Source organism: Ambystoma mexicanum, chromosome 7q (assembly GCF_040938575.1).
Source record: "Ambystoma mexicanum isolate Mex_15411 chromosome 7q, UKY_AmexF1_1, whole genome shotgun sequence".
NCBI lineage: Eukaryota > Metazoa > Chordata > Amphibia > Caudata > Ambystomatidae > Ambystoma > Ambystoma mexicanum.
Window position 1 is genome coordinate 1,002,420,952 of NC_090941.1, and position 15,415 is coordinate 1,002,436,366.

The 15,415-nt window shown below is 47.2% G+C and overlaps 1 protein-coding gene across 1 annotated transcript; it reads right to left on the bottom strand.

The window, feature by feature from the left end:
- Nucleotides 1-350: 350 nt before the first annotated feature.
- On the bottom strand, nt 351-869 carry LOC138528097 (uncharacterized). Its single transcript, XM_069639548.1, has one exon. It carries the CDS (start codon nt 867-869, stop codon nt 351-353), a length of 519 nt encoding a protein of 172 aa, XP_069495649.1.
- Between the last annotated feature and the right edge of the window lie 14,546 nt (nt 870-15,415).

The following is a 15,415-nucleotide window of genomic DNA, read 5'->3' on the forward strand; positions in this document are numbered from 1 at the left end:
ATGCACAACCGTGTGCATACTCTCCTTCTGCTACTTCTTCTGCTATGAACTGTGCTGGGTCAACATTGTTGCATCTCACTATTTTCAACTCAGGTCTTGACAAAATAATTTCATACCCCATTGCTCTCTGGATAGTGAGTGTGGTTTTTGGTTTGTGCAGAATTACAAAGAGGGCGTGTTCAACGTAGAGTGTGGTGGAGCAGCCCATAGTGATGGAGGATGATTTTTTACTGTGTTTTACAAGTGTTGTTCACACAGGAAGTGTCCCATCATTACTGGGTCTAAGTGCCTGCTGTAAAATGCTAAGGGTTTGTGTCCCATACTTGTTTTTTGTGTTAGTACTGCTTTCATTACTGCACCATCACAATGTGAGAAGATGTAAAATTAATTTTGTAGTTGGGAGTGGCCAGAACTGGTGCCGTTGAAATGGCCTCTTTCAGTTCATTGAATGCATCAGTCATCTCTCTTGTCCACCCCAACTTTTTCACCCCTCTTTCTGCTTCCCTGAGAGCTGCCAGTAGGGGCTTTATGTATGTGCTGTAGTCAAAAACCCATGCTCTGCAGTAATTGCACAGGCCAAGAGATTGTTGCAATTCTCTGATCGTTTGTGGCTGAGGTGTATTCTTTATTGCTTGTGCCCTTTGTGGTGCGATGTTCCTCCCTTTCTGTGATATAATCTGTCCTATGTATAGGACCTGTTCCTGGCAGTATTGCAGTTTTTCCTTGTCAACCTTGTACCCGTTCTCAGCCAGCACTGTGAGCATTTTGACAGAGTCCTTCCTGCATTCTTCCTCGGTGGTGCTGCAGATGAGAATATCATCTACATACTGCAATACCGTGCTGTCAAGTTCAACATTCCCCAGGTCCATCTGTATAACCCTGTTAAAGATGGATGGTAACCTAGTGTGTTTCCATTTTGTATTGCGGTATGTGAAGCTTGTCAGAGTGCAGTGGTATTGAAAAGAACGCATTCTTGAGGTCTATCACGGTGAACCATGATGCCTCTGCTGGTATTCCACACAATATTGTGGCAGGGTTAGCTACTATCGGGTATTCTGCCTCTACAATGTTGTTAAGTGGTCTCAAATCTTGTATGAAATGCCAATACCCTCCCTTAGCCTTGCGTACGAGGTATACCGCAGTGTTGCATGGTGATTCTGATGGTACCAATATACCCTGTTCCACTAGGGCGCTTATTGTTTCATAAATCCCTTCATCAGCTTCTTTTGACAATGGATATTGTTTAACCCTGGGCAGTATTGCTCCCTTTTTAGTTTTAGCTTTACTCCTCCAATGCTCTTTATGCACCCCACATCATAGGGACTAGTAGTACATAGTGAGGCGGGTACAGCGGCCAAGTCATCCTCACAGAAATCAGAGTGTGTGGGGAGGGGGGCTTCCAATGCTATTTCCATTTTCTGGGCAACCTCCTTGCATGCCACTTTCAATCACAAATAGACGCTCATATGGAACACCATCTCTCCATCTCCCTGTTCATCTGAGAACAGTTCCTCATCTGACACCTGTGTTAACCTGCATCCTTCTGCCAGTGCTATTACCGCCCTCCATGCCTTTCCTTCCCCATCCTGGGCGTGAACCACGATCCAGTCTTTGTTTGCTGCAATACTTTCGATATCTACTGATGTTATTGCCCCTTCTTCCTCACTCGTGGGCGTTTCTGGCCTGAAAAGGTATGTGGCCGGCCTCCTCCATACCTTACCCTCAATCCCTGGTAACCAGGCTATTTCCATGTCTGTCCCATATTAGAAGATCTCAGCGTCCACGGGTTCTGCCCTTGCCACTGTCTGGCCACAATAAACCTGAAGTATGTACCTTGCCGTGAACATGTGTATGCCTGGTGTTGAGCATATTATTCCTTTGTCAGTGAAGGAGATGGTCATGTTCAACCAACTCATGATGTCCCGCTCTAGTATATTTACTGGTAATTGTTTTGAGTATAACAAGGGCAAAGATAAGTTGTGATTTCGAACAGATAAGGAGATGTCATCAGTAAAAGGAACCACCCCTTGAGCCCCAGAAAATCCTTGAGTGTGCATGGCATCGCCTGCCAATTTGAACTTCCCTTCCCTAATACAGGATCTAGTGGCCCCTGTGTCAACTAGGAAGGAAAATGTTTTGTCACCTATCGCCAGCTTTATGCGTGGTTCCTCCGCAGGGTTAGGTGTTATCGACAGGATGGGACAAAACAAGAAAGTCTGTGGGCTGTCCTATTGGGGGTACAATGATTATCCACTACCTGTGTAGGGTTTATGCCCCAGTATTGTTACTCCCCTCATTTGTGTCTTTTGTACTGCCGTGTCCATGGGTTGTTGTATACTGTCCTGTCCTTGTGTTAGTTGCTGCACTGTGTGGACGTGCTGTTGTTGTGTCAATGTCATTTGTTGTTGTAGTTGTTGCTGAGCGGGTTGGTGTTGCATCTGCTGTGTAGTGGTTAGCATGTCTGGTTGCTATTGTAGCTGTGGTCGTGTCATTCCACCTTGCTGTGCAATCTGTACCTGACCCACTTGTAATGTTTCTTGTGGGTGGTAGTTATTAGGTCCCGCTTGGAAGCTCTGTTGTCCTTGCTCCCCCCATCCCGCTTGTGTCAGTCTTGCCCTGCATGGGCGCGATACATGTCCTATTAGCCCGCAGGTTCAGTACATGGGTGGCTACCGGGCTTGCCATGGTATCCCCCTGTGCTGTCCAAATAGCCCTGCTGTCCATATTGGGAATACCCTCGGAATCCCCCTCCTTGCTGGTGTGCTGATGGGCCAAACCCTCTCCCTCTGTTGAACCCTCCCCTACCTCTGTAGTTGTTCATGTAGCCGTTACCCATTTGCGTGTACCCTCCCCCCATGGGTTGTGCATATTGTTGTTGTGCCGTGTATTGGGGCGGGGGTGGCAATTGTTGTGTCATAATGGGTACTTGTGGCTGTATCGTTGGTTGTTGTTGTGTGAGAGCTGGTACCGGTGGAGCGGGCCCGTTATGAGCGCTCCCTCTAGGGCATATTTTGACAGCTTCTTTTGAATCAGTTTTGCCTCATCTGCCTTTCTATCTTCCTTTTTCTGTTTCATCTTTTATTGCCATAGTCTACAATGGTGTACTATGGCGCTTTTGTTTCCATCCCCACCAATTTCTTTAATTGCCTCTGCACTGGTTCTGGGAGTCCCTGTACAGTATGTGATCAAATATAGCTACTGTTTTGTCCCATGGCTCCCGCGTTTCTAGGCGCCATTTCTCCTGAATTTCTTGGATGTAATTAACAGGGTCCTCGTCCTGTGATCGCCCCTATATCTGATGTGTCGGGGTACTGCACCCTCAAGGCTTGCCATAGCGTGTGTCTGCAGTTCGCAAATGGTGACCCGTCGTATGACGTGTCGCTGATGGTCACCCCGGGAATCCCTCCCTCTTCCAAATGTCATCTGCAGCGTCACCCAAAATTGATATTAAGAGCCCCTTGACGTCCCCAACCGCTAGCCTATGTCCCGCAGTTCATTTTTCCATTTCGTATATTCACTTCCCCGCCCCTCCACTTAGGGAGAGTAGTCTACTCTTAATGTTTTCTTTGCATGTTTCCACGGTACATATTGTGGCCTTGTCCCGCCCCTCTCCAAGAGCGGCATCTGTGTGTATTCTGTTATTTCCTCTGGTGTGAGTCTGTGTTGTGTAATGTGTATGTTTTGAGTCTCCTCCTCCGTATCGGATAAATCGTCAAAAAAGTCAGTAATGCATGCTGTGCGTTCCCTGTGCTCCTATGGTCTCTGCGTTGGCCTGTCTGGCCCTTGTTATGTGCTATTGCTGATCCTTCCTTTCTATGCCCAGGGAGGTCTCTGAGTCTATTGACATATGGTGTGTGCTTGGTGGATGATTTTACTGTTAGTAGTATCCCTTCCCTCTGTGTGCTTGCGCCCTCTCGTCCAGCAGTGTCTTCCTCATGTGTTCTGCATTCCATGATGACCCTGTGCCTGTGCATGTGATATACAGTTTGCTAAGTCCTTCTCTGCTCCCATCGCTCTGTCCTCTGCATGATTCTTCCTCTTCCTCGTCACTACAGAATCCCCCCGTGAATGATAATTTTGTGTGTGGGCGCAGGTATTGTACTGTTACTGTTTCTAAATCTATGACTGTGCATCTACCTGTACCCCCTATATCTGCCCCTATTTGAGGTGTTGTGGCTGCTTCACAACTGCGTATGTTCAGCTTACTCCTTGTTATTCTGTTACTTTCTCTTAGCTCTTGGTCACCTGGCCGTTCGCCCCCACTTCCTAATTCCGCTCTGGCTTTGCGTAGCTCTTTCGTTACGGCGTCACTTACCTGGCCTAACACCCTTGCATCTCTATCCTTGGTACTCGTTTCTCCACCCTCCCTTGCTAGTATGCTCTCTATTATCCTCCCTTCCTCATACTTACATGTGCCTTCTGACAGAATCTTTTTCTTCAAGAGCGTCATTTCCCGGTCACTCTCTTCCCTCTCTTCTTCTTTTCTCCTGATCTCCCGTTGTTCCATAAGTGCTGCTCTTTCTGAAATACTTCCTATGCGAGCCTCCTCCCTCTTCCTTTCTTCTTCCCCATGCTGTTCTAATTCCATTCTCGCACCTTATTCTCTCTCCAGCTCTACCTGTCTCTCCAGTTCCTTTAGCTCAAGTTGTTTAGTGAGTATGCTTCCTTTATTTGGCTAGTTTTGCCTCCAGCACTGCCTCTTCTTCTTTTGTTGTGTTCCTTTTTTCCCTGTTACGTACCTCACTCTCCCTCAGTGTTTGTCCTATCTCTACTCGGTCTATTGCCTGCATCACCTCCTCCTCCTGTCTTGTCACTGTCCCACACAGTTTTAATAGCACCTGCGCTGCTATCCATTCGCCTGGCCCTTTACCTGCTAACTCTAGCTGTGCTTTCTTTATGCCATCAACGTTCACCTGTGTCCCTTTCGTACCTACCGTGCACCCTGCATACAACTCTTTCTGGTAGTGATCCTCTGGTGCGTACGGTGGTGGGTTGTGTGTAGGGTTTGAGTATCCCTCAGCGGCTGTTAGTTCTCGGGGACGTGTTGCTTCCCTCAACTCTCTTATTGGGTATAACCCTTCTGTTTCTTTCTTGACCTCTTTTATTGGGTATGACCCCTCTGCCTCTTCCTCAATCTCCTCAGCGTTCTTCGCTACATGGCTGGGAGGAGCCTGCGGCGTACTGCGCCCTTCCCCTTCGCTCACCTCTTCTTTCTTTACCTCCTGCATGCTCATCATCCCAGGGCTATACCCCTGAAACATTTTCCAAAAGTCGAAAACCTCTAAATGGCTTTCTAATTTCTTCCCTTTGTATGTGTTGTATAAATATGCTAGCAGTGAATGTTGGGCTTCCATTCTAAAGCTACCGTTGGGCGGCCACGGGATCCTTATCTTTTCCTCTGTCCCTTTAGTCCACTCAATACTGTATTTTACTATTTTATTTCTGTGCGGTGGTAGCGTTGCAAAAATGTGTTGGAGTGGTGTTGTTAATGTGTCGAACCCATTGTCGGTTCCTAGCCCATAATATGATGACATTTTCCAAATATATACCACTGTTACCTGGCCCCTGTTGGGGACTTCCGACAATAGGAAGGAAAAAATGTTGCATTACAATACTCTCGAACTGTTGACTACCAACTTCTCTGTCAACCTTCACCTGGCTGCATCCCTTCAACACACCTCCCTGTGTAGCGAGGGTCCCATTCGACTCGTGGCGTGCAAGGTCTCCTGCAACCTTGCGTCCAGTGCAGCGTGCTCCAGAGCTGCCCTGCCTTCTCGGGTGGCCGCTACTTGGCATGCCTGTGTTAGTGTCCTAACTCCTCCTTGCCTCTACTCTCTCACAGCCTGCGCTGCGTATGTCTGTGCCTTCAAACTCTCACGGGTTGCATCGCTGCTCGGCACAACCCCTTCGATCGATGACATGCCAGGGTTCGCCGTGCGTGGCTGCCTGCTCACCTTTGCCCCGCCCTAGCCGCTGGATGCGGCTCCAATTTCGCTAAAAAGGTAACACGATGTCCTATGCAAGCCCTATGGGTGACTTCACCAACTAACACAACTTATTATGTATACACACAGTTTGAATATGTCATGCGCGCAAAGTTCAACAATAGTAATTCCCACAATCCCCACAGCTGTCTTCCCACTAAACCTTGAGTGGAGTATTCATTAATCACCTTTATTGTTATAATTGGGCTGCACCCGCTGCGGCACCTCGCGTGTGATACACTCTCTCACTAGAGGAACTTAACCAGCCAACTATCTTCCACAACCTGAGAGAAAGTCTAGCTACCTCCTGCGGGAATACGTCATCTATTCACTGATCTAAAACACTCAATTTATAGTGATCCTCATCTATTCACTGAACTACAACACCGACACATTGGAATACCACACCCCATACATGTGTTCGCTATCCAGACCAATCAACATGACACTCCATTCAACAGGTGGGGGCTCGTCGCCTCACCCAATATGCTCATTAACACAAGAAGGGACAACCTCCGCTCCGTTCCCTACTACAACTCACTTGTCGATCACTACTACATTGCGGCAATGTAAAACCACCCACCACCCAATTCACAATGCCTCCCCCCACCCGCACAGCATGATATTGCTGTTTGTGTGGACCATACTCACATCGGGCTCACGTCTGCCAGTGCCCCTCGGCTGCGGACACCCCTACCAATCAGCTCACCACTTCCCCTCGTCTGGACCGCGTCTAGACACTCGCCAACCACAGGTGGGAAATTTCTGAAGTCGGCTCCCAACGGCCAATCTCCAGATTACGCAGTCCGGTCGTCTTGTAATTCTGCAATGGTTCTGCAGTCCTCCAAGGGGGCAATGGCAGAGGGGGCAATGGCGGAGGGGGCAATGGCAGAGGGGGCCGCATTGCTGGGCCACCTTGTCGCAAACAATCTCGCTGTGATCTATCTCAGGATCTCAGCAGTGCCTCCAAAATTTATGGAGGTCGGCAGGGCCGTACCCGGAGTACGCAGACCTCCAGCTGAGGGAAGGCCCTAACTCCTTCCGTGTCCCAAAGAAGTAGAAGGCCCACACAAGAGTAATAGGTTACTGCTGTTTATTACACAAAAACAGACAGGGACAGGTTCATGGAGAGTAGGTTCCCAAAAACCCATCGTTGTAATCGGGCTCGCAGGCCCCTTTTGTTTCTTAATGACGTAACAACATGCGTAACCTGTGAGAGCTTGCCCCCAAACCAACTGCCCCTCTGGATATGTTCACTGAGTGGTATGGACCGTATAGGACGGTATAGAGAAAAGTTTCATTGGTAGAGTAGAGGTGTCACACTCAGCTGGGTCTCTGCTGGAGCGATGAAACCTTCTGGACCCCTTCCCTGCTTTCCCCGGATTAGTAGCGTTGTAATGCACGTACCTGCCAAATAGAGAGGTAAAATGCTTAATCTACCTAGATTTGGACCCAGAACCCTCTTTCTCCCTCCTCCCCATGGGTGTACTGTGATGGTGAAATGTAGGAGTATGGCTCACCTTAGGGATTAATTAGGCGAACTCTCCATCCTGAACGAGGCAGGGGCGCTGTGTATCTGGAACCCATAGATCACTACTTCTCCTGACCCAGGTTCTGGTAAGTCTCTGTACTGCCACTCACTGTGTTTCTTCACCCAGCGGAGATGTAGCAGGTACTTTCGGATTCCAGTTGCTTCACTGGATCTGAAGCTGTTGCAAGTAGGTTCAGATTCCAGTTGCTTCACTGGATCTGGTGCTGTTGCAGGTAAGTTCGGATTCCAGTTACTTCATTGGTTTGGTGCTGTTCTCAGCTCGTGAAAAGGTGAGTATCTGAAGGTAAGTTTTCTGGCTATTTCCGCGTGATCGCTGCGTATTCTTAAATCACGGCGAGTTCTGCGCGCGAGAAAGAAGTTGCAGATGCTAATCTAATCCTTATTCTCTCTCTCCACAGGTTTTTTCTGAAGAGTTTGCTGAGAGAGGACGTGTGCGAGAACTCAGAGTGCTGCTCAGAAGTTCCCAAGAAGATTGAGTAAGTGGTGCTGTACATTGCGTGCGCGCTTGCAAGAAGGAGCCAGGAGTCGGATCTAAGCGTGAGCGCTTACAGGTATTGTCTTTCTTATGTTTCCTTTTCTCCTAGATGCTGAGTTCAGGAACGTGCGTGCAGAGAGTCCAGAGTGGAAGCCAAGGTAGATGAAGTTCGAGGATCGCGGTGAGCGTGTTGCTTGAAGCTACAGAATGCAACAGAAAGCATGGGTCTGCCTTTGGGCGTGGTTTATATAGCCAACCACGCCCAGAGGCTAGAGCATGCTACTGGAGATACAGAAAGACTGCCAGGGGCCATCTTGAGTGTACAGGAAGTGTGGCTGAACCAATCAGATTCCCCAAGGGGGCCGGGGCCAACTGTAATGTGTACCTGATTGTGAGAGGGTGGAAAAGGAGTGCTGGATGCCTGCAAGGCGTGTCTAGTCTGCCAGGCTCTAACCCATCTTGCCCCTGCCTGCTCTCCAGTATATGTGACAAGAGGTCAGGTGGTATGCTTGGGTTATCCCTAAAAGTTGCTGTTATTTCTTTGTTGCAAGCTGGGTCCCAGACGTGGGACCCCAGAGCCTCTTTAGTCCTTGGAGCTTGGCATCATATCAGTTCGGCCTGGTCCCGTGTTGTGGGACCGTGGCTGAGGCAGAATTAGGGGGATTTGATTTGTATGTCTGCTCCGGGAAGTCGTAGCAGGGGCGGGTGTAACCTTGGTGTAGAGAGCGCGGCATGTTGTTTGCAACATTGTGACCTTGGCTGCAGGGCTCTAGTCAGGGTTGGGCTGCATGATCAGCACCTTGTAGCTCTGTATGAACTGCTCTGGGTCTGTGGACTCTGGTTTGCAGCCTACTTCGGCTTGGTTATATGTGGAGGTATAAGGTCCATAAGGCAAGGGGTGTGAGGGTGTGGTGCGGTTCTTTGTGCATCGCTCTATCTGTAGGGTCTTATCTTCAGGGGTTAGTATCATGGAGCGTCTGCAAGCATATACACAAACTCTTCTGGCGCCTTGCGTTTCTGTGATGCGGTTGCTGACCTATGTGAATAAAAAATGATGCATGTCTGTGAGTGTGCACGGTCCTCTAAGTCATAGCACTGCCGTGTTCTTCGTGCGGATTGGTGCGTGTCTGATCCAGGTGCATGGCAGCACATGTGTTTCTGTCCGCTGTGGCTATGTCGTCATGTCATCTCTAATGATGGCAGCATAGGTTTGTGACGTTTAGTCGAGCTGGTCCATGTGGTCAGTTTCAGCTCAATCTTGTTTCCCACCTCGTGCTCTGGTTGGGATGCGGCCAGCCTGTGGAGGTGGGGCGTGGCCACTGTAGATATTGACATCTGAGGCAGCGGACAGAGGTGCAAACTCATCCCGCTGGGGTTACTTGGGTCGTGACATCATCGGCCATAGTTTGTACGTGGGTCGGGGGAAGAGAACATCCCATTTTCCCTCTTCACTAGAGGCATGCTGGAAAAATAATTCAGTTAGATGGCCACTAGCAAGTCAACACAAAGGGGCAAAGCAGAAAGTACCTTCAAGTGAGCACTGCTCCTCGACCCCTTCCCGTACTTTTCCGGGAGCAGCCAGGAGCTGGCTCTATATTTAGGTTGAGCTTGAGTGAGCCATTTGGCTCGGGTTGGCCCGAGCCCCTGCTGGTTCTCACAGCTCTAGGGGGATGGCTGTGTTTCAGGAACCTAAGAAACTTCATGAAACAACAGATTTGGGTTTTGTGTAGGCATTATGTAGCCATGTAAAGTTAAAGTCCTCTGTGTCAACTGCTATACACTATTGCAAGGCACTCATGAATATATTAATCACTTCCCTGCCAGCTGGATGACAGCACTGGCAAAGAGCAAGGGAGCCACGCTCTTCCTCCTGCTTCCAAAGGGAAATGGGCCTGAGAGCCACACCCTCCTCAGACTTGAGGCGAATGCACTCATAGCTTTCCATGATGTGTACATCCTCCTGCATTGCTCTACTTTGTATGCAGTAAGATACACACAGCATGGAATGCTTGGAGGGCTATATTCCAGTCGATTACCTCAGCCGTGAACATTAATATGGTAATTGCGAATTGATGGCTCCTGCGAGTCAGGTGGATCTAAAGATACATTAAAAACTTCTAGTTCTAGGTGTTAGTATAGAATGCCCCTGTGTTCTTTGGTGTTTTCTATCATGTTTCTTTTGTAATTATTATCTCTTCCACCTCACCGAACTGTTTTCTTTGCCCTGAAGAAGGTCGGGCTTTCTGGAAATGATCTTTTGCCCTTGACCGGAACTAGAGTTGCCATTTTAGGATTGTGTTCTGTGCCAGCAATCATTAGACATAAATTGTTTTTTCTTTACATTAGAGTCTATATAGGCTTGTCATGTTTGTACTGCCATAAGGTGCATAATGGTGGCGTTCAGCATGGTTTATCTGTTGTGTCTTCTAATCGAATTGAGTATATGCACTGTATGTTTGAGGTACCTATAGAGAGAGAGAGAGAGAGAGGGAGAGAGAGAGAGAGAGAGAGAGAAAGAGAGAGCGAGAGAGTGAGAGAGAGAGAGAGAGAGAGAGAGAGAGTGTGTGTGTGTGTGTGTGTGTGTGTGTGATTGTAGTAAGGATGTGGATGGATGTTTGACATAATGGTTCTTTTTGGTGGGTGGTTTGTACAAAGGGTGTTTGTACTTTTGTATTTACCACAGAATTTTAACAAGTGTCTGGAATAAATGTTTGTTTTAGTTTGTCTAATATATTATATATGCGGAAATACATGTTGTATAGATATTCCTGTCCCCATTCTGTTCTTTATTTGATTCTTTCTCAGTTGCCTTGGCATGTAAATGATACATGGCTCCGTTTTGTTGATTCGCTTTGGAATTCCTATAACATTACTGGCTCACTCCCCTTGACATGGTGGGAAGTCCCCCTGTTAGGGAAATGTTCACGAACCCCTCGGGTGAGGGAGTCAAATGACAACCCAATAATGTGCGCATAGGGTGGCCATCTTGAAAGTCCAAACCATTCTCAATAGTGGCTGCAAAGCAATCTGGCTTCCCTCTTAGGAGTGGAGAGCGTTGGCTTCATGGTAAATTTACCCTCACACAAGCACTCATTAAAATATGCAGCGTAATATATACTGAAAATATGTATACTCTTTGATATAAATAACGTATTTAGTAACCACACTTCAAATGTTACAGTGGAATAATTCATATGTGGCAATGAGCTCTCACCTCACATCATTATTCAATTTTAAATGAGACTGTCCTGCTGATTTTTGATTAGGCTTTTATTTGCCTAACGAAAGTATAAAAATCACTTTGGAAGTATTTTTATATTGTGCCCCTTGAAAATATGCTAATATCTGCATACTGGCGGTTTGCACTCTAAAAACGAACCCTTGCCCTATATGCAGAGTTGAATATCATACTCGAGGTATAATCCAATGCACCTTTTATTGGAACAGTCTACAAAATGTGCAGTGCATATATTGGGCAAAAGATACATTTAAGAAGTTTTCAAAAGTATCTCAAACAATTAATAGGCATGTGAGCTTCAATGCTCCATCAAGGCTTTTAACTATGTTGCAAAAAAACATGGGATTGGGGAGAAAGTTCACAAAACATGGTTAATGTACTTGCTGTGACATTGCAGCACAGAAGCCAATGGCCCTCATTAGGACCCTGGTGTTAAGGGGTTAACGGCGCCATAAAAGGTGTTGGCGCCGTTAAACCCTTAACATCTTACTACGAGGTCCCTTTGCGGGACCCGACCTTAACGGCTGGTCTAGACCAGCCGTTAAAGTAGGGGCCCGCAAAGGGACTCTCGAGGTAAGTACGGTACCGTACTTACCGCCTTCCCCATTCCCATTATGCCCTATGGGGCAAAAATGGGAATGGGGAAGGGCCATGGTGGCATGGCGAATTACCGCCCTGCCAACCTTGGAATGGGGTGGTGATTTCCCATTCCGCCATGGCAGACTCTGGCATCGACCATGGTGCTAATAGCACCATGGTTTTCCGCCAGAGTCCTAATGAGGGCCAATGAGTCGTGTGTGCTAACTCTAACCATTGTTAACAGTTTATATGTATATAACAGTAATGGGTCTATCAAAGACCCTACTCACCCCTACAAACAGTAGAAAATACATGTCAGGTACAGGGAAGCACACTGCTCCTGCCACTGCATCACAGTACCCCAGACATCCTTACCCCCACAGCAGGCTGTGCTATCTGTTGCCATGGGAGCGCCATCAAACAGATCTTCTAGCAATACCCGCTTCGGGCCATGTTTGGAGGGGCACACTGCCTTGGGAATATGCCTCAAACATCTATATCAGGGTGCCCACTTGGTGATGGTAGATTGCTGAGCGGCCGAATTGGTTGCAGAAGAATTGGTTGCAATTTTTGCCACATATATGAGGGGTGGGATTAGGGATATCATTAATGTATAGGGGTTAAGGAGGGGGCTGCAGGGGGTCTCATTCCACCCGGGGGGGGGGGGGGCAAAATGACCAGCCAAAAAAATGATTCGACCGATTCTCCTTCAGCTAGATAGGTAAATTCCAGGTGGTGGGTACAGCTCTACAAATTGATGAACATGCTAATCAGAGAAGTGCGCCCATGCCTGGCTCAGCCAATGCATACCCGGCAGATTCAAGTCGTTTAAGCCATTGCTTAATTGGCCTTAAATACCTTATACGATTCACAGGGAATAACCATCACTTAGAGAGTCACTTAGTGCTGTGCCCTCCAACAAAACCACGTGCAAAAGTCTTGCAACCCAGCGAAATTTCCGGGGTGGCCTAAGATGTTGACACTGTGCCCAGCATCGTCAAAATACGTGGGAAAGGAAGCACGGGCACCTGGGAGCAGCTTAGCAATTACAATTGCATATAAGAGGACAGTCCTTAATTGTAGTCTTGTACACTGGGCCCACAAACATCACCATATTTATGTGAGGAAATGTCTCTCCTTCCTGCAGAAGGCTCTTGCTTCTGAGAAATGTATTGGTAACCCATCATAATGAACGGTAGCAAATGAGCTGATAGCTTAGAGCTGCTTTGCTTTTTGCCTAAATCTCGCGTGCGTAAACATCGACCCAAAGCGTTTCGCAAGGTGCTCCACTGGGCCTTGTTGAGTGTTCATTTCTTGGATTCCAGCTGCTTAGAAGACTACGGTTTGAGGCACCAAAGTCTCTGCTGCTACACACTTCTTGTCGGTTGGATTGTCGACAGTATTGTAGCATCTTTCAGCTTTCACGAGGGACACTCAACCGACCTGTTTTTTTGTTGTTGTGTAAACACCAACCAAGATACCCAGATGTGGCCGTACAATCTGAACACTTTAGCAAAGGTGGCCAACATCATTATGCAACAACACCACAACAGCTATTTGCTAAGAAGTCTTTCCCTCCCACAAAGATTTTGCTGCAAGGTTTTAGCCACATGCCCCCATTCAGTGAACACAGCTGCCAAGTATCCTGAACAAAGTTACTGCTACTGAGACATCACATTCTAGAAGTAAACAACAGCCAGACCAAGTTTCCCAAAAATGTAATAAGTCTTCCTGGTTCAGACCTTAGGGAATTGATGGGTGACGGTCAGGCACCTTCTTTGTTTGTAATGTACTTTAGTGTACTGTGCGCAAAGCATACTGGGAGTCACCCAATCGAAAATCAGTCCATGGTTAATCATGCAATGGCCGTCGAGCCAGTAGTAGACAGAGCTGAGAGTTAGGCCTTTGACAGGGTCAACTATGCCATCCTGCTCAACCGTCTCTGTGATAATCTGGGTATCACCGATCAGTGGCGGTGAGGATTAAGTTCAAAACCCTCTAAATTGTCCACAAGGCCTTCTGGGGCGTGGGGCCTCAATACCTTCAACTCTGTCTTCCTAAATATCCTCCTTCTCGAGCTCTTCGCTCATCCACCTCCAACTCCCTCAGGGTCAGTCGCTTCTCCAAGCAACGAGTTGGTGGTAGATCTCTTTCTGCTGCTGGGGCCTCCCTCTGGAACAGACTCCCTGCCTCCCTGAAACTTGAGGAGAACCATCTCGGGTTCCAGAAGCACCTCAAGACCTTCCTCTTTGCTTCTGCTTTCTCTCCTCCTCTCCCCTGCTGATTTCCTGGCTGAATCCATAATTGCACTGGTTACCTGGCTACCCTCTGATCTCGGCTCAGGTCCCTTTCACGCCAGTTGCACACCTACACTGCCCCCCTGGCAACCCTTGCACTCTGGGACTGTTCTGTATCCCTACAGCCCCAACCAGCTCTTGACACCCGATGCCTGCACTTACCCTTGCACTTGCCACCAGTTGGCTGCACTCTTATTTATTGTCTTTATTTATTTTACTGTTATCCTATGTACTGCACTGCCCCCTCCCCTCTACCCTCCGGACTCCCCCCTACACTTGCGTGATCACAATGTCTCCAGGCCTAGTAGGATCGTTGTCTCTGTCTTCCCTCTGTTTTCCCCTCCCTTGCCTCGTCGCGCCTTGAAACACTTGTGTATAGGCGTGTTATAAATGCCATATCATATCGGTTGCCAGACATTTGGTCGACCAGACAAATGGTCGAACCAATTTGGTCGAAAACCAAATGGTCGATTTTTTTTATTTTTTTATTTTAACCCTTTTTTTTTTTTTTTTGGGGGGGTCCCCCCAACCCCCTTTTTTTCTCTAAAAACCCCTTTTTTTACTAAACGAAAACCCGAAAAATAAATATATAAATAAATAAAAAAATTCGACCATTTGGTTTTCGACCAAATTGCGTCGATCAAATTGCAGTCGACCAGTTTTTTTTCGACGAATTGACTGGACACCTATCATATCATATCATACTTGAGCTCACCAAACCCACTGTATGGTCCTACCTTCTGGTAATGACAGTATCTGCTCTAGAACCGTATGTGCTTTGAGTTAAACATTTGTACAAACGTTCCTTACTGACCAGATTCCGAATGAACACGCTTTTGCTTCAAGCGGGTGTAGCTAACCAGGCAGTTATCATGAGGGGATACTTCGTAATATGCCAAGTAGGTCTGGAAGAAGATCACTTGCATTTTATGTTTTCTTGCTCTTTTCAAATGTATTTAGGCGTATGCTAAAGCAAGACCATTTCAGTCCGTGTCAACCTACCTTGTGTAAGAAGGTATAAACCCTCTAATATTGCTGCTTTATTTTAATGTTTTACTGATGATCTGTATTCTGATTTTTTTTGTTATTCTACGCATTTAGTGATAAATGTTTTCCTATGTCAAATCAAATACAAATTAATCTAATCTTGAACCTAAATGTAGACATTAACCTGGATAAACCGCAAGCAGGTCAGAGGACTATAGCACTTTTATCGAATACACTCTGGACCAGCTCCAACTTGGAGGCAACATGTATGTCCTCAAATGACCAGGCCAGTAGGTGACATTT